This window comes from Chiloscyllium punctatum, chromosome 19 (genome assembly GCF_047496795.1).
Source record: "Chiloscyllium punctatum isolate Juve2018m chromosome 19, sChiPun1.3, whole genome shotgun sequence".
In the NCBI taxonomy this organism is placed as follows: domain Eukaryota; kingdom Metazoa; phylum Chordata; class Chondrichthyes; order Orectolobiformes; family Hemiscylliidae; genus Chiloscyllium; species Chiloscyllium punctatum.
The window spans coordinates 76,126,671-76,149,908 of record NC_092757.1 but is presented as its reverse complement, the minus strand read 5'-3'; the positions used below and the strand labels follow the sequence as shown (position 1 = coordinate 76,149,908).

Sequence of the window (23,238 nt, the reverse complement as noted above, 5' to 3'; positions counted from 1 at the left end):
ACAGAAACATAAACCAAAACATAGATTATAATGCAAGAAAAATGATTAAATAAAGAAATACCTTTTTTCTTTTTTGCTTTTTCTGTCTTTTCTGCATTTTTGAAGTATTTTGTCTATTTTAATGCTTTTTGCTGGTGTACATTCATATTCTGTTGTCTCTTTCTTTATCTTTCTTGATCCACTCTTGCTAATGATAATCAACAATCCTCCCAATTCTCAGGCTCACTATTATTTCTGGTAAATTAAAAGCCTTTTCTTTAATCTTATACAGTCTTTAACTTCTTTGTTAGGCACAGTTGATTGATTTTTGTTTAGGGTGAGTCTTATGCCTTGATAAAGCTGCATAATATAGTTTAACACACTTATAGTAGTTCTTCCTGGTACAATTTGTTTTGCAAGAATTTTAAATGTCACAACTTAACTGGGAAGAGGAAGCCAATAATCATGCCCCATTTTCCACAAGCTGTCACAAAATGTATAAAATCCCAACCAGACTGCCAAGATGACCAAATGGCCTGACTCACTGCTACTCATGGCAAAATCTATTCACACCAGGTTTCATCATTAACAAAAAATAACTTGAATTATTGTAACCCAATAAACCTTGAAAAGAAAGAGTTAATAATCTACTACTACTACTACTACTACTACATGACTTAAACAATTTCCTTTTAAAATTCCCAACATTACACACAGCAAATGTTCACAATTCAGTCAGAAAAAAGATATGGTTTAACACAGATATGAGTGGGAGAAAAAAGACAACAAAAACAAAATTTATATAAGATCAAAAGTCCAACTGTCAAGAGAGAGTTAAATTGTCTCTCCCAATTCCTTTTGATTTCAATAATGACAGCAAGCTTCTGTCTATAAACGATGGTCATTCTTCACTTTGATTGTTAATTTTATGGACCTAGATCTTTTTCTCTCTAGAATTCTTTCTTGGAAGTTTTCTTGCTTTTTCTTTCTTTTCACCACATGGAGAGAGAGAAAGAGAAAGATATTTTCACTTAGTAGGCTCTGAATTACTCTGGCTCCCATGTATTTACAATTTAGTAACAAAATGCAGCTCAACCAATCAGACGGCTGTTGTCCGGGTGACCTTTCTTAACTCAAATTGCAAGGCTAAGTAAAAGAATCTCTCAATACTTTGAAAAATAATGTTGTCGTTAATAGCTAAAAATGTATACCACAAATTGTAAAACTGTCCCCCTATTTCAGCTACATAGCTGACAAACTTCCACTTCAGTTTATAGTCACAAAAAAGAAAAAAACTGACCCTTTCCAGAAGAAATAAATTTTTATAATTTTTAAAAATGCCCTTGCAACAATAATGAATTAAGCAGCATGATGGCTCAGTGGTTAGCACTGCAGCCTCACATCTCCTGGGTTCGATTCCCACTTTGCGCGACTGTGTGGAGTTTGCACGTTCTGCCCATGTCTGTTTGGGTTTCCTTCGGGTGCTCCCACAATCCAAAGATGTGCAGGTTAGGTGAATTGGCCATGCTAAGTTGCCCGTAGTGTTAGGTGCATTAGTCAGGGGTAAATATACGGTAGGGAAATGGGTCTGGGTGGGTTACTCTTTGGAGGGTCAGTGTGGACTTGCTGGGCCGAAGGGCCTGTTTCCAAACTGTAGGGAATCTAATCTAATCAGTTTGATGTAGAGACTACGACAATGGCATAAACAAATGCTTGCTTCCTTTCACTGACATATTTTTCTTTTTGCTCTTCCCAACAGCTGACCGTGATAATGAAGAAAGGCGGGCAAAACTGCTGTTTCACCAAAAAATGTTGCAGGAACTGAAAGAAAATATTAATGATCTGAGTGATAAGTCACTTGCAGAGTTCAGGAAATCCAAAAGGCCTCCATTAATGGCTCATGATGTCTTTAGGGTTGTGTTACATATCTTGCGACCAAAACTAGATGTGGAAAGCGTCACCTGGGATTATTGCAGACAGGTGAGCGTAAACACATCCACCAGTTTCAAAACTGTAATGCACATTTTGTTGATTTGCTGAACAATTAATTCATGGCTCCCTCTGCTGGCAAAGAAGGAAGCCACACAGTCCAGCAAAGCCTGTATCAAATTACCTAAAGTCATCCAAAACAGTATTGGGGTTATTATAATTGGCCTAATCATTACCTCTCTTTCTTAAAATGACCACTCCTCCAGTGACACCCTCTGTGTGTTTTAGCTTTGATGTCACCTTTGCATTGTTGATGAGCCTGTCCTCTCGCCACCAAACCTCAAGTCTGAAGAATGACCTCTTGGTTGAGGTGCAGGAGTGACTGTCTTCCAACAAGAGTAAAGGCAAAAATTGGCAAGGCAAGAAAACCTAGCCTTTGAATTGGCCATATGCTAATTTCAGTTCGGGAAACTCTGATATGTATGACACACTTTACTAGTTTGAAGGCACTAGACAAATTAAAATTGTTGCCACACAAACAAACCTGTTTTGGTACACTATTGGAGAATTTCTTGAAGGGGTGGGTCGGTAAAACCTGTGTCCGTATTAAATAATATATTTTTCATGAGTGTTTAGAGCTTACCAAAACAAAATATCACTAATGCAGCATTTCAGATGTTCAAATGAAAGGTCATTTAATATGAAACACCAGTCTGGATTTTCATCCTTGTGGTGGATATTGGAATGTGAGGACAATTCCCAGTTTAGTCCAACTGCCTTGGATGAAAGTGTCCACAAAGGCAGGGTTTTCATTGTTTAGGGTAGGGGTTGGACTGCAGTCAGGCCAGCTGGCCAGGGAAAATGGTTGGCAGCAAAACACATGGATTGACTTTGGTCCAGTTAACATTTTTAAAGTAAGGTACTCTAGCTCTCACCTCTCACACAGACCCATACAATGCCTATGTTTCCCCATGCCAAGAACGCATGATAAAGTTTGGCAATTCAAGTGTTGAAAGACCTGAGCACCAGTGGAAACATTGCTTGATTGACAACTTTAGCTCTCTGATCTCCTTCTGTCAGTCAAACATTGTTTAGGTACACACGATAAAGTAATTTCAAGTGTTTGCAGTTTCTGCTGATGCTATTGCAAAGTGTCTGGACATTTGATAATTTTATTAGCCTGTTATAAAAGCAGTTTATTTTTAAGAAAATGGGAAATATTTTCAAGGAATAATTATTTTAAAGCTTTTTTTTCAGTAAACAGAAACCATTCTCACTATAGTATTCATTCTATGTGATATATATCTTGGCATGGGGCCATTACAACCTGGTGGTAATGGTGGGGTGAATGAACACATTTGGCATGATTCTCCAAGGGCTGGATGGAGAGGAATAACTTGGCATGGAAGCGTGATGTGACAAAATAGGTGACTGAAGGGGCATACCTTCATTTGGGGAGCATGAGGAGGTATGGGATGGACAGAGATACATACCTTGGAATTGGGATGACCCCTTTTGACCTTACCGTTCAAATGGTATTTTCTTGCACATTATGCTTCACAACATTGCTGAACCATCAGGAGTCATGACTTTGAAAAGCTGACCCAAATCTATGGAAGATATGGAGGAGTAGGTCATAGCCTAGCTCCGCAATGAGATCTGGTTGGAGTGCAGGTCAGGAATCCAAGAATTGGTCTCAGCTATCATTTTTATCCCTGACTCCCTAATTGCCCTTGAGAGGGTGGTGAACCACTACAGTCCATATATAGTGCAGGTACTCAGAATGCTATTACGAAGCAAGTTCCATGCTGTACAGGACATTGGTTAGGCCACTGTTGGAATAGTGAGTGCAATTCTGGTCTCCTTCCTATGGGAAAGATGTTGTGAAACTTGAAAGGGTTCAGAAAAGATTTACAAGGATGTTGCCAGGGTTGGAGGTTTTGAGCTACAGGGAGAGGCTGAACAGGCTGGGGCTGTTTTCCCTGGAGCATCGGAGCCTGACGGGTGACCTTATAGAGGTTTACAAAATTATGAGGGGCATGGATAGAGTAATTAGGCAAAGTCTTTTCCCTGGGATTGGGGAGTCCAGAACTAGAGGGCATAGTTTTAGGCTGAGAGGGGAAAGATATAAAAGAGACCTAAAGGGCAACTTTTTCACAGAGGGCGGTACGTGTATGGAATGAGCTGCCAGAGGAAGTGGTGGAGGCTGGTACAATTGCAACATTTAAGAGGCATTTGGATGGATATATGAATAGGAAGGGTTTGGAGGGATATGGGCGGGGTGCTGGCAGGTGGGACTAGTTTGGGTTGGGATCTCTGGTCGGCATGGACGGGTTGGACCAAAGGGTCTGTTTCCATGCTGTATATCTCTATGACTGTATGACTATAACTCTAAACTAGTGACAAAGCTGGGAAAGACAGGTTGTGGGCATTGTGAGGTGGTGGTGCATATCTGGAGGAAAGAACAAAGGGGAATGTCTATGATACATGAAATACAGGAATGACTAAACAACTAAAAGGATCATGGTCCAGGCAAATAGGCGGTGTTAATGGAACAACTTCAACAGCAACATAGAACATAGAATGTTACAGCGCAGTACTGGCCCTTCGGCCCTCGATGTTACGCCAACCTGTGAAATTAATCTGATGCCCATCTAACCTACACCATTCCATTATTATCTATATGTATGTCCAATGCCCATTTAAATCTCCTTAACATTGGTGAGTCTACTACTGTTGCAGGCAGGCCTTTCCACTCTCTCTGAATAAAGAAACGACTCTTGATATCTTTCCTAAATCTATCACCCCTCAATTTAAAGCTATATGCCCTCATGTTAGCCTTCACCATCCGAGGGAAAAGGCTTTCACTGTCCACCCTATCTAACCTCTGATTATCTTATACATCTCGATTAAGTCACCTCTCAGCCGCCTTCTTTCCAACGAAAATAGCCTCAGTTCCCTCAGCCTTTCCTCATAAGACCTTCCCTCCATACCAAGCAACATCTTAGTAAATCTCCGCTGAACCCTTTCAAAGTTTCCACATCCTTCCTATAATGTGGTGACCAGAAGTGTATGCAATACACCAGGTGCAGCCTTACCAGTGTCTTGTACAGCTGAAGCATAACCTTGTCACTCCGAAACTCAATCCCCCTATCAATAAACAGCAACACACCATATACCCTATCAACCTGGGTGGCCACTTTCAGCGATTTATGCACCTGGACATTGAGATCTCTGTTCCTGTACATTGCAAAGAATTTTACCATTAATCCATTACCCTGCATTCCTTTTACTTCTTCCAAAGTGAACTACCTCACACTTTTCTGCTTTAACTCTATTTGCCACTTCTCAGCCCAGCTCTGCATCTTATGTATGTCCCTTTGTAACCCACAACATCCTTCAACACTATCCACAACTCTGCCTACATTTGTGACATCCGCAATTTTACTTCTATGCCCACATCCAGATCATTTATAAAAATGGCAAACATTTTTGCATTTATATAGTGCCTTTCACATAATAAAAATATAAAGATGAATCGAGAGTAGATGTAAATGGTTCCAGCAGAAAAGCAATAGGAGAGGAAGGCATGACAATTCTGGCAAAGGGAAGTCTTCTGTGACACAAGACAAAGGTTGATGGATGAGGGGCTACTGATTACTTTGCTACCAGTATACCAAGGGATCCTCAAATCAAACATCAGTCTAAACATCCTCCATTCAGGATAGTTCTGATGCAAATATTCCCCAAACCCAGTACCATCTGTCCTAAGAAAATTGTTCACCTGGCTCAGATTGAAAGTTGTTAAACTCACGATGGGTTATTTCTATGATAGTCCCTTCATTCCTGGTATTAGCCTAGTAGACCTTCTCTGGACTGCCCCCAATGCCAGCGTGCCTTTCCTCCAAGGGCAGTATACTACTGCAATGTGATCAAGATCCAGACTGCAGGATTAGTTCCCCTCTGACATTATGTGTGAATAGTACTAGAAAATCACAATAAGCTCCATTCTTGCAAACTGTTGTGATTTTCAAAAATAAAAACCCTTTCTATTTAGATCTAACATATATTCCCAACAGCCTATGGATTTAACTTAAGATGAGCTGAACTTAACATTACCTCAATATAAACCAATACAAAATTACTCCAGGCAATTAATAAATAATTTTAAAAACGCTCCATATGTCATGTACGTTGCAAAACTGCACCACATTACTTTACCAGGATCTGAAAATGTTTCATTATTGACACTTGCCTTCTATATATAATAGTTTGGAGTCAATGTTAATTATCACTCTGCTGATCTGACATCATACAATTCCTAAATTTGTACTATTAATGTATTTTTGCTCTTCTCCTCTTAGAACATGAACAATGATTTAGTTGATCAAATCTGTTCCTTTGATCCTGTTGATGAGAATGTTCATGTAGACAATTACATTTTGTCTCTCTACTTTAAAGGTAAGATGTGCTATTTTTACACAGAATATTAAAGAGTGTAAAATCAACACCACATAAAACATTGAGTATAATTTCTGTCCTAGACATGAATTTACATGGTCAAGTTTAATAAGTCTCATCAAATGAACATAGAACTTAAGCTCCACAACACTTAATCTGCATTTGCACCTTGCAGAGCTCCATTGAAAGGAGTGCAATCTCAGCATTACCAAATTTATTCTTTGTGATTTACTGCAATTTAACATTTAATTTGCTATTGCAAAACATTGTTATTTTGATAATGTAATGCAAGAGTATACATACTCTAAATGTAAATACTCCCTTTAATAGTTATGATGATGCTACTCCTTTAACAAGGTCATGCTGTCCTTGGCTTTCTTTTGTAGAGATCATAAAAGCAGCAATTCTGAAAAGTCTGGGTTTAACTACTTGAGAATGCTTTCAAGTTTAAAAATAAACACTTGTACAATGAAAGGGGAGTGGCCAGTTCTCCCTGCTCAGTTTTACCTACAGTTTGGTTTTAGTAGTCTGGCTGTTCAGAGCTGCTAGTCAGTCTGTTTTGAGGCTGCTGGTTCAAGAAACAGCTACATGGAAGAAGGTGTTCCATGCTGAATCTCTCAGCCATATACCTCTCTCCTGTAAGACCCTGTGTTTGATTTTACCTTTTTTGCCAAGTGGTGTTTGTGGGGATTGCTGCAAGTATTTGGAACAGCATTATTACGTTGGGATAGTCTGTTGGGTTTTCAGATAGGTTAAGTTAATCTATATTCTATTTTCTTTTATTTGCGTTTCATTTGGTAATCTTGCAAATAAATTCTGTTTTGTTTAAAACTAAGTGGTTGGGTAGCTCTACACCTGCTTAAAACAACCAGCAAAGTTCGGGTTACTTCCTTGAAATGTTTTGAGGTGGTCTGGCCTGGTCCATAACAGATTGGGGCTCTTTCTGGGATTTGTTCCATTGTTCCAGTTGGGATTAGGGTTGCTGGAGTCAAAGGCAGTGAGTGGTACATGTTAGTGTCTTTTGTTCCGCGTGTTGAATATGGTTGGTTTAAACAGTGCTTGGGATAGCAATGGCTCTTTCAGTCAGCAAGAGTTTTCTGGGGGGTGGAAGAAATGACTTTGGGGGTTTTGCAAAAGGTGATTAAGATCAATCTGCTGGAAGTAGCAGACAAGCTGGAGTTGGAGCTGCCACCTTCCATGAGGAAAGGAGAAATAATTACAGCAGTAGCTCAGCTTTTAAATTTTCTGGAAACACCATCAGAATCTTTAGAGATGGCTAAAGTTCAAGTGAATGTGAAGCAGCTTGAGTTAGAATTTGGGAGAAGATTTGTAGCTCGGGCGCTCGTTGTTGTGGTTCTGTTCGCCGAGCTGGGAATTTGTCTTACAAACGTTTCGTCCCCTGTCTAGGTGACATCCTCAGTGCTTGGGAGCCTCCTGTGAAGCGCTTCTGTGCTGTTTTCTCCGGCATTTATAGTGACCTGTCTCTGCCGCTTCCGGTTGTCAGTTCGAGCTGTCTGCTGTAGTGGCCAGTATATTGGGTCCAGGTCGATGTGTTTGTTGATATGGCACTCATCCACAGACTCTATCAACAAACACATCGACCTGGACCCAATATACCGGCCACTACAGCGGACAGCTCGAACTGACAACCGGAAGCGGCAGAGACAGGTCACTATAAATGCCGGAGGAAACAGCACAGAAGCGCTTCACAGGAGGCTCCCAAGCACTGAGGATGTCACCTAGACAGGGGACGAAACATTTGCAAGACAAATTCCCAGCTCGGCGAACAGAACTACAACAGCTTGAGTTAGAGGCAAAAGACAAGGAAAGGGCAACAGAAATGGAACAGTTTGAATTATGATTAAAAGCAGAGGAAAGAGAAAAAGAATGAATCGGGGGAGGTGATGGCTTGATGGTATTATCACTTGACTATTAATCCAGAAACCCAGAATAATGTTCTGAGGACCTATGTTTGAATTCAATTTTTATTAAAATCTGGAATTAAGAGTCAACTGATGACTATGAAACCATTATCAATTGTCGGAAAAACCCATCTGGTTCACTAATGTTGTTTAGGGAAGGAAATCTGCCATCCTCACCTAGTCTGGCCTATATGTGACTCCAGAGCCACAGCAATGTGGGTGATTCTCAACTGCCCTCTGAAATGGCCTAGCAAGCCACTCAGTTGTATCAATAAGGAAGTCGACAATAAGGAAGCTAGGAAGTCAACAAAGAAATAAAATGGGACAGACCAGCTGGCATCGATCTTGCAACCAGAAAAGACAATGCCGAAAACACAAATAGCCCTGTCAACCAAGCAAAATCTTCCATACCAACATCTGGGGGTTAGTGCCGAAACTGGGAGAGCTGTCTCACAGACTAGTCAAGCAACAGCCTGACATAGTCATTCTTATGGAATCATACCTTCCAGATAACACCCCAGACACCACCATTACCATCCCTGGATATGTCCCTGTCCCACCGGCAGGATAGACCCAGCAGTGGTGGTGACACAGTGGTATACAGTCGGGAGGGAGTTGACCTGGGAGTCCTAGACATTGTCTGTATTTTGAATCTGCCGCTCCCGGTTGACAAGAAATTGCGCGCCAGTCCTAGACATTGAATCCTTGAAGTCACGTTAAACATGATCAAGGAAACCTCTTATTGCTTACCACGTACCATCCTCCTTCAGCTAATGAATCACCACCCTCCATGTTGAACAACACTTGGAGGAAGCACAAGGGTGGCAAGGTAGCAGGAGTGAAACAGACTGAAGTAGACAGAATGTAGTAATTCATGTTTGCATGTTGATAGTCAATGTAAATTATATGTATATTGTAGAATACTAACAATATAAGCTTAAGGGTTATTAAAATGAAGCCATCTTTGGATGTTGATGCTTCCTTTTTTAAAGGGGGGAGGTGTGACAATGCTGCTCCTTAAACAAGGTTGTGTTATCCTTACCTTTTTTTTCAGAGAGTTCGTAAAAGCAACAACTCTGAAAAGTCTGGGTTTAACTATTTTAGAACATTTTCAAGTTTTAAAAAAAAGACCTTAGACCATGAAAGGGGATTGGCTAGTTGTCCCAATTCAGCTTTTCTCTAGTTTGTTTTGTTTTTTTTAGCAGTCTGGCTGTTCAGAGCTGCTAGTCAGTCAGTTTTGAGGCTACTGGTCCAAGCAACAGCGACATGGAAGAAGGTGTTCCATGCTGAATCTCTCTACTACGTCTCTCTTCTGTAAACTCTGTGTTTGATTTTCCTTTTTTTTTGCCAAGGAGTGTTTCTGGGGATTGTTGCAGGAATTTGGAACAGCATCATTAAGTTGGGATAGTCTGTTGGGTTTTTAGATAGGTTTAGTTAATCTATATTCTGTTCTCTTTTGTTTGTGTTTCATTTGGTAATCTTGCAAATAAATTCTGTTTGTTTAAAACTGAGTGTTGGGCCAGCTGCATCACCCTGGAATATACACTCTACACTTGCTTAAAACAACTAGCAAAGTTAGGGTCTGGGCTACTTTCTTGATATGTTTTGAGGAGATCTGGCCTGGTCTATAACATAGACAACAGTCCATTTCTTTTTATAAAATTAATTCAGAGAATGTAGGCATCACTGGCTGAGCTACTGCCTAATGGAAATTGCCCTCAAGAAAATGGTAGTGAGCTGCCTTCCTGAACCTCTGCTGTCCATTTGGTGTAAGTACAACTATTATACTATTAGGGAGGAATTTTCACCCAGCATCAGTGAAGGAATGGCAACATATTTTCAAATCCGGATAATGAGCAGCTTGACGAGTAAATGGTGTTCCAATGTATTTATTGCCTTTTACCTTGTAAATGGGTGTAGTTGTGAGATTGAAACGTGCTTTCTAAAGAGCCTTGGTGAATTTCTGCAATGCATCTTGTAGATGGTACACACTGATGTGACTGAGCGTCGATGGTGGAGAGAGTGAATGTTTGTGGCTGTGGTACTAATCAAGTGTGTTGTTTTGTCCTGAATGGTATTGAGATGGTTGAGAGTTGTTGGAGCAGCATTTCATTCAGGCAAGTGTGAATTATTCCATCATATTCCTGACCTGTGCTTTGAAATGGCCAAAGAAATTTAGGAGATGAGTTAATCACTGAATCTAAAAAAAACTGCAGGGTGGATCATGGCAAATAATTGATTTTGTAACTGACACATGACAAAGATTATCATTGTGATGGAGGAGAAAGCTTGTTTTTAATTTCAAAGATAATTAATATTCTGCACTGTCTATGAGTATGAAATATTATATTGCTTTTCTCTGTGGGCTTTTCTCTGGACCAAACTACTCTGGCTTCAAATCTATTGCTGCACCATCCTTGCCACATGACATAGTTGTTTGTGTAATTCATGCCACAATTTGAGATTAATTACACTAAGTCAGGAACATCCTGCTGAATATATCACTCTTTCATTGTTAGTGGCAAGAAGGTTCCAGTAGTTTATTTCTACTGTTTTTGAACACATTGTCACTACCTTTCTCTGTACAGAATTTTGTATTAAAAAATAACTGAGGATCTTTCAACTTTCAAGAATGAAATTCAGATCAACACAAAGCTTTTATCAGCTAGGAAATATATCATCTCATAACTTTAACTCTTTGGTCATAGGTTAATGTGAGTGCTGTTAACGAGTTTCAAACTGAAATAGAGGCTCCATCTTGGTTCAGGCATCTTTACTTAACCACTAAATTAAGTAATGCTGTTTCAGTGAATGATTTAAATATATCATCCCTTTGCTTTTGGAAGCTGTGGTCTGGAGTGCAGTGGAATCCATGGTACAGTTCCAAGGCTATGGTGCAAAATGCTCTCTGCTTTTATTTCAGAGACACTGACTGCTTTAACTGAACACATTTATTCACATGCATCGATGATATTATTAATTCTTTAAATTGGAAGCTGTTTACTGTGAAGTACAGTTGACGACAGGAGGTCTGCCTTGGGTAGTGTTCAAGTGCCTGTTCAGAATTCAGGAATTCTTGACAGTTTGGAAGGGGGTGAAGTTCTGCATGTTGCAGGTTGTGGACCTGGAGCTAATCACTGAGCAGTCTCTTGTGGATGCTATCACAGGATTTCAATAATATAAGAAGCTCCATCAAGTGCAACAACATTTCACAAAATGAAAAAAATCAGAAATATCTGGAAAATCTCAATGGGTCTGGCGGCATCAATGGAGAGAAAACAGAGTTAACATTTCAGGTCCAGTGACCCTTCCTCAGAAAACCATCACTGGACGCAAAACATTAATTCTGATTTTTCTCCACAGATGCTCCAAACCAGCAGTTTTTACCTCAGAGTTGATCCAGCAATCTCTGTTTTTGTTTCAGATTCCCAGCATTTACAGTTCTTTGTTTTTGTTTTGTTTCGCAAAATGAATGTAGATTCTAAAGGTACACAGCGTGCTCCCAGGATCAAATTCCTAGCATTCCACTGTGTGTAAGCGCAGATAAAAGGAAATTACTGCACATGTTGGAAATCTGAAATAAACATAGAGAATGCTGGAGAAATTCAGCATCTGTGGAGAGAGAACCAGAATTAAGAACTCAAAAAGTTTTGGAAAATAAGCTCTTTTTAAAGGTTTTCACAGAGGTAGAGGAAGGGTAAGAGGGGAGATGGTGCAGAGGTCCAGTGCAAAAGGCAAAGAGGCTGTTAATGTAAAGAAAGAAAAAATGATGTAAAATGGGTGTGTAATATTGAGATTGAGTGTCATTTTTTATTAATCTATTAATTAGAGTCATAGAGTCATAGAGATGTACAGCATGGAAACAGACCCTTCGGTCCAATCTGTCCATGCCGACCAGATATCCCAACCCAATCTAGTCCCATCTGCCAGCACCTGGCCCATATCCCTCCAAACCCTTCCTATTCATATACCCATCCAAATGCCTCTTAAATGTTGCAATTGTACCAGCCTCCACCACATCCTCTGGCAGCTCATTCTATACATGTACCACCCTCTATGTGAAAATGTTGCCCCTTAGGTCTCTTTTCTATCTTTCCCCTCTCACCCTAAACCTATGCCCTCTAGTTCTGGACTCCCCAATCCCAGGGAAAAGACTTTGTCTATTTACTCTATCCATGCCCCTCATAATTTTGTAAACCTCTATAAGGTCACCACTCAGCCTCCGACGCTCCAGGGAAAACAGCCCCAGTCTGTTCAGCCTCTCCCTGTAGCTCAAAACCTCCAACCCTGGCAACATCTTTGTAAATCTTTTCTGAACCCATTCAAGTTTCACAATATCTTTCCAATAGGAAGGAGACCAGAATTGCATGCAATATTCCAACAGTGGCCTAACCAATATCCTGTACAGCCGCAACATGACCTCCCAACTCCTGTACTTAATACTCTGACCAATAAAGGAAAGCATACCAAACGCCTTCTTCACTATCCTATCTACCTGCGACTCCACTTTCAAGGAGCTATGAACCTGCACTCCAAGGTCTCTTTGTTCAGCAACACTCCCTAGGACCTTACCATTAAGTGTATAAGTCCTGCTAAGATTTGCTTTCCCAAAATGCAGCACCTCGCATTTATCTGAATTAAACTCCATCTGCCACCTTTCAGCGCATTGGCTCATCTGGTCCAAATCCTGTTGTAATCTGAGGTAACCCTCTTCGCTGTCCACCACACCTCCAGTTTTGGTGTCCACTAACTGTAGCTCTTATGCTCGCATCCAAATCATTGATGTAAATGACAAAAAGTAGAGGGCCCAGCACTAATCCTTGTAGCACTCCACTGGTCACAGGCCTTCAGTCTGAAAAACAACCCTCCACCACCACACTCTGTCTTCTACCTTTGAGCCAGTTCTGTATCCAAATGGCTTGTTCTCCCTGTGTTCCATGAGATCTAACCTTGCTAATCAATCTCCCATGGGGAACCTTGTCAAACGCTTTACTGAAGTTTTTGTGAATTTGTAATTGTCTTTGTGTTGAATAGGTCGAAGAAAACTATAGTCGTCATAGTTAAAAATCACACAACACCAGGTTATAGTCCAACAGGTTTAATTGGAATCGGAGCGATGCTCCTTCATCAGGTGATTGTGGAGGACTCGATTGTAACACAGAATTTATAGCAAAAATTTGCAGTGTGATGTAACTGAAATTATAATTTTTGCTATAAATTCTGTGTTACGATCGAGCCCTCCACAATCACCTGATGAAGGAGCGTCACTCCGAAAGCTAGTGTGCTTCCAATTAAACCTGTTGGACTATAACCTAGTGTTGTGTGATTTTTAACTTTGTACACCCCAGTCCAACACCGGCATCTCCAAATCATGACTACAGATTTAATTGGAAGCACTAGCTTTCAGAGCACCACTCCTTCATCAGGTGGTTGCACAACTACCTGATGAAGGAGTGGTGCTTTGAAAGCTAGTGCTTCCAAATAAACCTCTTGGACTATAACCTGGTGTTGTGTGCTTTGTAACTAAGGAAACTATATATCAGGAGAAATCCAACAATGCAGTGAGCAATGAGATGATATTGTCCGTGCCTCCACCTGGTGGTCTAAACACATTGTTTTTATCTAACTTTGCTCTTTGGTTTTCTGCCATTTATTCCTCATCCAAGTGACTGTTGCCTTAATTTATCATGAGTGTCTGCAGCTAACATACATTCAGGCTGGCGCATCTAAGCTGAACAGCATGTCATCTGAGTTGTATAAGACTTGCTCTGTTTCAATCACAGCAGGTAGTAGCCATTTCACTGTCAGTGTTTGCTCCAAGCAGAGATTGTGCTGGCAACCAGAGTGGAGTCACACTGATGTCACCTTTCATTTCTCATGATCAGGCGAATGTCAGTTTCAAAGTACAACAGCAGCCTCTGCAGGTGGAATAAAAACCATAAAACCAACACAGTGAGTTTTAAAGAGGAGTCACATTCAACTTGAAATTAGCTCTCTCTCTTTATGATTAGACTAGATTCCCTATAGTGTGGAAACAGGCCCTTTAGCCTAACAAGTCCATACTGACCCTCTGAAGAGCAACCCATCCAGACCCATTCCCCAATTTAAGCCTGAATAAACCAGCTAACATTATGGAAAATTTAGCATGGCTAATTCACCTAACCTGCACATCTTTTGGATTGTGGGAGGAAACTGGAGCCACCGAAGAGGAAACCCACACAGACACGGAGAACATGCAAACTCTACATAGACAGTTGCCGAGGCGGGAATTGAACCTGGGTCCCTGGTGCTGTGAGGCAGCAGTGCTAACCACTGAGCCACTGTGCCACCCTATGGTGCTGAGGATACTGGACCTGCTGAGTTCCTCCTGCACTGTGTGTTTGTTACAGATCACCAGTTTGGTATGTCAAAAGGTTGGCTTTACTTGCGTATTACGTTAGGCTGTATTAGGTCACATTTGTGATTATATTTTCCAAGTGCTGAGATTCTGATTTTTACCCTTGAAAAGGAGAAGCTGTTTCGGATACAGAGAGAGAGGAAATCAGAAAAAGTGAACACGCACCTTAGAAAGTTTCAGTAGCACTGGCTACTTATTTTCCTTTCCAGCAGTATACAACACAACTTACGTTTATATTCACATTTTGACAATCAACCTGTTCAGACATGTTATGATATATCTAGATGTAGGATTTGAATCCAGGCTTTCTGTCCCGAAATGTAGGGACCTCTGTGCCATAAGACCCTTCAAGTTACATCTTTATAGTGGATATAATGGTCAATCTTAGTGGACAGGCAGAACAGTATCTATGTAAGGGCAAACTGCTGAAAATGGGGAACACAGTTCCATCTTGCGATCTGACTGGGACAGGTCTGGCTTTGAATGGGTAATCCGTATCTGGGGGCGAGGCAGCTATCATAATGCTTAAAGGGGTGTGTGTCTCATATTCCATTAATTTGAATATAACAGCTGCATTGAAATGATTTGAAGTAGCTTTATTGTCACATGTTCTCACATGTGTTGAGTGAAAAGTTCACAAGTCGCCATTAATAGTGCCATCTAAGGTACAAAGATGCCCGGTTACAGGTGCAAGGCTGGATTTCTGGGACTTGGGGCAACCCAAAAGCTAAAGAGATAGGTAGTTGCCAGCGGCAGCAGGGAAATGGCTTTTTGACATTGATTGTGGACCTGAACAATTGGGGTGTTTTGCCTGGACCAGCAAGTAAACTTACCACAATTTACTAACTGCTCACATCATCTCCTGCGATCTGCCCTTTCCCCTTTAATCTGTTATCCCACCTTCAATCTTTCATCAACATCCTGATCCATAATGTCCCCTACCCCATTCACCACCTTGTGATCAACCCTAATCCCACTATACCCTAGGTTTCTCTCCCTCCTTCACTGCTGATTCCAAATCCCTACACCTCACTCCTCTCAGCACCACCATAATTCTTGATCCTGTTAGTTCTAAGAAAATTTCTCCAGTGGCTGCTGACTGCTGTCTTGTGGTGTAGTCATCCTTCAACCTGTCCATATGTCAGGAAAGAAACAGTTAAAAAAGAATTCTAATGAAGTCCTTCAATTTGACGTTCCCAGGTTTCCCAGCTACTCACAGGCACCTTCCCCCCCCTCTGAAAACAAGACCAGCATCTTGAAAGTACTAAAATGTTCCTAAATTCCTTATCTTTAAAGGTCAGACCTGAAAAGGAAGTAAAATCAGATGAAAGGACCAAAGTTATTAGAGACCCTACAGTATGAAAACAGGTCCTTCAACCCAACATGTCCACACCAACCCTCTGAAGAGTAACTCACTAAGACCCATACCCCTACCCTATATTTACCCCTGACTAATGCAATGGGCAATTTAGCATGGTCAATTCACCTAACCTGTACATCTTTGGATTGTGGGAGGAAAAACAGAGCACCTGAAGGGAATCCACACAGATATTCACCTGAGGCTGGAACCGAACCTGGGTCCTTAGTGCTGTGAGACTGCAATGCTAACTATTGAGCCACCATACTGCCCTGCAAAGAGCTAGGCTTTAAGGATGATCCAATGGTGGGGGAGATGGAGCAAAATGGAAATGACTGAGGTGAGAAGTTTAGTGTTTGTGAGACAAGTACTTAAGGAATCATCTAATAGAGAGAAAACTAGAGAGCAAGGTGACATCCAACAAAGGAAACAATGACAACTGAAGACAAGAATCAAATTGAGCACTCAGACCTCTTAAAACATTAGATAGCTTTTTTAAAAAAGCTACGAAATAGTTACAACACCAACTTTGCATTTATGTAGCACCTTTGAGATAGTAAATCACTCCAGGCTGCTTCTCAACTGGGTTATCAAACAAAATTTGAACAAGCTACTTGGGAGATATTGGAAAGGTGACAGGCTTGATCAAAATGGGAGGTTTCAGGACTTGACTTAAAGGAAGAAAGAGAGAGCAACAGAGAATTGGTGGGGTTTAGGAAGGAAATTCCAGAGTTCAGGTCCGAAGCAGTTGCAGACCCAGCCACTAATATTGTAGTGATGAAAATTAGATGCACACGAGGTCAGATTTGGACATATGTGAAGATAATATCTTGGAGGGATCTGAGAAAAATGGATGAGAATTTTAATGTTAAAGCATCACATATGCAGGAGCCAAGCACAGGCATGAGGGCTGACTAAGACTTGGTGTAAGTTAGAATATGAGCAACAAACTTTGGTGTGAATTAATGAATTAGAATCCCTACTGTGTGGAAACAGGCTCTTCAGCTCAAACCAACCATCTGAAGAGTATCCCACCCAGACCCATTCTCCTACATTTATCCCTGACTCATGTACCTAACCTATGCATCTCTGAACACTATGGGCAATTTAGCATGGCCAATTCACCTGACCTGCACATCTTTGGATTATGGGAGGAAACCCACACAGACACAGGGAGAATGTACAAACTCCACACAGACAGCCACCCTAGGCTGGGGTCAGACCCAAGACCCTGGAGCTGTGAGGCAGTAGTGCTAACCACTGAGCCACTGTGCCATAATGGTTGCAGAAGGTGAAAAATAAAAAGTCACCATTGTCCCAGGTGATCATAGACTGCTGTCACATTAAAGACACATAACTGATGGTGAATTAACTTGAGGGTCACCAGGCTGCAGGTGAGGGATAAGGCTGAGAAGGTGGCAGTCTTCATAGTGACCTCAGCCATTACAGGAATTGAGTGCATACTGTTGGCATCACACTGCATCAAAAATCTGTCATCTAGCCGACACATTTCAGAGACTCCCCGGAGAGCTTTGAAATGCTTGAATCTAGAGCTAAAAAGATATAGATGAGGGTTTCAGCAACACATAAGCTGAGAATGAGGTGATATTACAGAAATGGAAAAGGCAATTTCGCTGATGAAATCAAGGTGGGATCAAAAGTGTAGTTCAAGGACAAATGGGATGGCAAGATTGTGAGTAGTCTCAGGGGGTAATGTTACAAAGAATATTTTTTAGTTTAATCCTGTGAATGCATTTAGATAAAAGAAGTGTTGTTTCAATTCAACTTTGAATGCTCAATTTTTCTTCCATTGATCATGTGACAGAGCTGAAGTTGATTTTAAACCATCATTAGAATCACTGTCTAATTACTAATCAGCTTAAAAAAAAATCAAAGGACTTTATACTTAGGAATGGCCTGAAATCAAAATCACAAAGTCTACAAGTTCTGTGCATTATAAATGAAATCTACAGCCAAGAAGCTGGCCACTTGTCCTGGTTGGTCAATTGATCTTACTACCCCAAGACTGGGATCAAGCATAGATATTTACTTCAAATTTATAGCTATGGCCTGCTCACTTGGAAGATAGATTATTTGCAGCAAGTCTGAAAATATTTATTAATGGTGAAATATCCCAGGATGTGGAAAAATCGACACACTAAGCCCATAAAGCGTTAAGGTCCCACATACAATCGCTTGTTTGTGGTAATTTAGCTGGTCTCAGGAGCTTCAGAACTACAGTCTCAGCATGTCCCTCAGCGGGATGATGATCAAGTCACTCCTGATTGCTATTTATACTTGTCTGCTGAAAAGTGCTTGCTCATCAAGGTTAGGATTATGTTGGAATCTGACTTTATCTGCCCACACTGGCTCCACAGAGTGGCAAAGGCAAAGATCTGTAAGAGCAGTTGAACCCTCAGGAGCTGAAAACAAACATGAGCATGAGAAGAATGGGACAATTAAAAGAGGAGGAAATCTTCATTAAAACTTAAGTACATAGAGCTTTGCTGAGCACTGTACACAAGTCAATGACTGACCAGTACAGGATAGTATTATTGTTGTTCTTTGTTAAAGTGTAGTTTCATGTCCTGACCATGTAGAGGCACTATGTGTGTTGTTTTATAAAATACTAGTCCATGAGGGTATGGTTGTCAACTTCAAGGATAGCACTTTGGATTATTGTATTTCGTAGGTATTCTTTACTGTTGTAAAATTGTCATAATATTAGTACAATTTAATTCACTTATACAAAAGACACAATCTTATAATAATTGAAGCAATACAGAAAGTATTTGTTTCTGCTATCCTCCTAAATTCAGTTTAAAAATCTAGGGATTAAAAAGACAGTATTAGTACAGCTGAATTGGTTCATGAATGACCATTGGTAAAGGAAACTTGCAAATCTTTATTAGATCCTGCCTCTAAGTAATTGATGCATATTGGCCACGGACATGGCTGACAAAATCACTGAGTTGTATCATTGCAGATGTTAGAGCAACTAGAGATGGTCAAGAGCACGGTAAAAACAATGACTGCAGATGCTGAAAACCAAATACTGGATTAGTGGTGCTGGAAGAGCACAGCAGTTCAGGCAGCATCCAACGAGCAGCGGAATCGACGTTTCGGGCAAAAGCCCTTCTGATGAAGGGCTTTTGCCCGAAACGTCGATGGTCAAGAGCAGGTCAGACTGCTTCTGTGAAGAGAGAAGGAGAGTTAATATTTAGTTTGATGGCCTTTCATGAAAGGTCAAGGTGGAAATAGGATTAGCCTAGCAACAGGTGACTTACCTACTTTCTCTGCCGTGGAATAATCCAGAAATATCTCTGCATTAAATTTAAAGGGCTAAAATCCACACATCAGGCATTCCTATCAAAGCTGGTGCATTGTTTACACATCTTTGTGAAAGTAGAATTTGTGACAATACTGTGAAGAGAAAGAAATGTCAGTCTATCAACAAAGAACATCAACTAATACATAAAACACATCTTCTGTACAATACCTAATGACACCGATAATAGATGAAACTGAAGCTTTCCTGCCATCACCTGGTACCAACCAGAAAGTTGCATTTAGTTTTGATTCTTGCCACCTGCTCTTGTCTTTATTTTGTCAGTTAGCTTTCTTTAAATATGTCAAGTGAAGCCCTTAAGCCATTGCAGAGCCCTTCAGATATAAATACAGAACTACAAAGGGCAGACACCTGACTAAAGCCAGCATTGGTTATGCATGTGATTTGTGTTAAATGCAACATTGTAATATTTTGTTTAAAGTACATATAATCTTGTAGCAAAGATATTTTGTGTGTGATGTAATTTTGAAAAAAAATGATTTAAATCTCTGTGTTTTCCAGGTATCACTGGCAGGGAAGTGTGGAAGTCTGGATCACTGGTTGTCTATTATCTGTATCACTGGGCATACACCACCTTCTGCATAATACAACTTAAATCAAAACTGAAAAGCTTCTACAGACCTCCCTCTGTTTGCCACTTAGCCTCTACATGAAAGCAATGCATTGATACTTTCCAATCCAGGAGGAACTTGCTCCCAGTAGAATTTCTTTTCTGAAAGGAAATGTTTTCTTATTGTCTCAATGAAGTTTGCAGGCATTCAATAACTACAGCCATCTCGTGTGTGTGTGTGTGTGCGCGCCCGCGTGCGCGGCGCGTATGAATATGGATAGTCGTCAATGATCTAATCTGTGTGGGTGAAATCAAAATGATAAAATTACAATTTGTTTTACAGTGAATTATGTAGAATCTACAGCACAGAATCGGACCATTCATCCCAAAAATATATACCAGTGTTTATTGTCCATGAAGTCTTCCCACTCTAATGATCTTTATACCCAAATTTCTGATTCCATTCTTTCCCATCCTTGCATCAAGCTTTCTCCTAGATTCATGAATATTACCAAATATTCTCTAACGAGAGAGCAGCCGCTATGGTCTACTGACTATGGTGACACAACAAACAAATATTTCATATAACAGCATGTTCGACATTATTGTTATTCTTTCTAATTCAATGAAAATGTAAATTGACTTTAAGACCAGAGTTTAGTATCTTTTGCAGCGATGTTATTAATGCACAGATATCCTGATGAGATATTCTGATGTATCAAATATTTTGATAACATTAACAATTGGAGCAAAACATTTACCATTGCTTTTTTAGCAACAAACCACTACAACAAAGAGTGCCATACTGACTACTTCTAGCAATGAGAAATCAATTACCTTTTTTATTAGCATAATTTCCTATCCACTGTACAGTCAGAGATCTGATATCCTTTTCAATTTATGTCTCTGTCCTACTTTGAGAACAAGCCGTACTAACTATCACAAGAGCCTGCTACCCTGCCATCATTCTGTTTTTTGGATCACTGTAGATTTACAAATGCTAATTCCTTTAACAATTAATAAAAGTAGAATTTGCAATGCACCTATAATGGGATAGATTAAGTTATGGTGCTCAGTTTGCTATCCAACAATATTAGAAAGTTATATTGCAGTACAGTCACATACAAAGATATGAATTAGGATCAGGAATAGACGACTCTTTGAACCTACTCTGACATTTAATAAGATCATGGCTGATCTGACTACTCAACATTCCTCCCTACATGATAACCTTCCACCACCCCCCCCCTTTCTTGTCACAAATCTATCTTTGCCTTAAAAATATTCAAAGACTCTGCTTCCATTGCCTTTTAAGAAAAAGTTCCAAAGTTTCCCACGTCTCGGGAGAAAATGCTTTTCCTCATCCCCTCTTAAATATTGTTTTGAAGTGGCTTTGTTCTGGGAATATATCAGAATTTGTAAATGTTTAAATCTTTCAAAACATATGTGAGTATTTGAAACATTTTATCAAACTTATGTGAAGGTTAAAAGTGCTTTGTTCACTTGGAAAATATCTTACTTGTGTTCTACATTTATTCTCTATTTAAGCTACTGCAAATTCTAATTTATGTAACCAAAACAAATTATGGTGAATGTTGGAAATCTGAACCAGAAACGGAAGCTAAGTAAATTGCTTTGAGTTATCGAATTTAAATGTTGCTTAAAAAGAGACCTGTAGTTGAAGCTTTTCATCTTGCATTCATCAGGACTGGACCTCAAGAAAACCATCAGGAAGCAGTAATTTATACAGCATGGAAGAGGTGCTAACTGGTTGATCTTTTATTGGCATAAAGATGCAGCAGGAACAATTGACTGTCAATCTGAGTTAATTTATTAAATCTAAATCAGGCAATTTGGTTCCTGTCAGGACCTGAACGTGGGGACACAGCAAGGATAGCTGTTTTCTCATTGAAAAAGTTACAATAGGGGGACATATTCCTTTTGCCTGTAAGAATAAGGTCCTATGTGCAAATATATCTTACAATTAGCACGCACAAATGAAGCACACTGCTGGCCTGACTGATCATAACAAATGGTTTCTGGTGTAATTCTTAGAGCAGGAGAAAGTGAGGACTGCAGATCCTGGAGATCAGAACTTAAAAATGTGTTTTTGGAAAAGCACAGCAGATCAGACAGCATCAAAGGAGCAGAAGCATCGACGTTTCAGGCATAAGCTGAAGAAGGGCTGATGCCCGAAACGTCGATTCTCCTGCTCCTTTGATGCTGCCTGACCTGCTGCGCTTTTCCAGCAACAAATTTTTAAGCTCTAATTCTTAGAGCATTCAGGACTATTCAGTAATTGTTGTCCAATACTGTCTAACGTTGGACACTATGTTCTGAGAATTGCAAGCCCAGGCTGCATGAACACATTTGACACACTGCCTGCTGCAGCCAAAGAAACATGCTATAGTACCATCTGCCTGTCATTGAGATGAATGCATCACATATCTTGCATCACACTAATAATAAATTTACATAACACATGACCGATGTGTTCACTGGGAAGTAACAGCGTGAGACAGCTCATTTCACCAGCTGACCAAAATGTTTGAATGCTCTGTTGTTCCAGGGTAATCTATTGTAGACATGGACACACTTCAGGATTGAAAGTCATGGCCTTAGACCCTTCCATGAGTTGGCACATTATAGACTGTGATTATTCAATGTGGGTAGCTGTTTTTGTGCAGGATAGGTTTGATGTGCCCTATCTTAGCATTAAGATTAAACCATGGCCATTCACGAATCCAATGCACAAGGTTGCTGGTAGGGTGATCTTGTAACTTATGGGACCGTGGCAATATCAAAACATACATTGACCAACTTTGGTTTTTAGGTTTGCAGTAGATAGTAGTAGAAAACTAATTGGCAAATTTCTCAAACAACCCGTTGAGGAATGGAAACTGGTTTGATTGCTCCATTTCTAAGGTATGGAGTCAAATACGATGTATCAGAAATTTTTCGATCCAGTTGCAGATTCAGTTTCAGTTGGTCTATGTTTCAGAAGTATAGATACTTCTGAAGTAGGAGGTTAATGGTCTTTGCATCAAACTTGGACTTCTTCTCAAACACTAATGGATGTGCCATCTCACCAGTATGATACCCCAGAGAGTTGATCTCAGAATGTTTGAAGTCCTCACCCTACCACTCCACCTCCCTCTGCTACTGACACCATCACCTCCAGCCAGTCAAGCTAAGAAGGCTGCACCTGTGAAGAAGGCCCTCAGCAGATTCTAACTCCCTAGGCCTCAGATCGGTGGAGGGAGGATATTTCCCCTGGTGGGAGGTGTGCCTAGA

The 23,238-nt window shown here is 40.3% G+C and overlaps 1 protein-coding gene across 1 annotated transcript in view; it reads left to right on the top strand.

Moving 5' to 3' along the window:
* The window catches only part of LOC140491202 (EF-hand calcium-binding domain-containing protein 5-like), a 164,711-nt gene extending 144,467 nt beyond the window's left edge, over positions 1 to 20,244 (top strand). The window contains exons 16-18 of the mRNA XM_072589181.1: positions 1,739 to 1,959; positions 6,273 to 6,369; positions 19,896 to 20,244. Of these exons, the coding sequence (XP_072445282.1) occupies positions 1,739 to 1,959; positions 6,273 to 6,369; positions 19,896 to 20,047 (470 nt within the window). The 3' untranslated portion in view covers positions 20,048 to 20,244. The remainder of the gene's footprint in view (positions 1 to 1,738; positions 1,960 to 6,272; positions 6,370 to 19,895) is intronic.
* Positions 20,245 to 23,238: the final 2,994 nt, after the last annotated feature.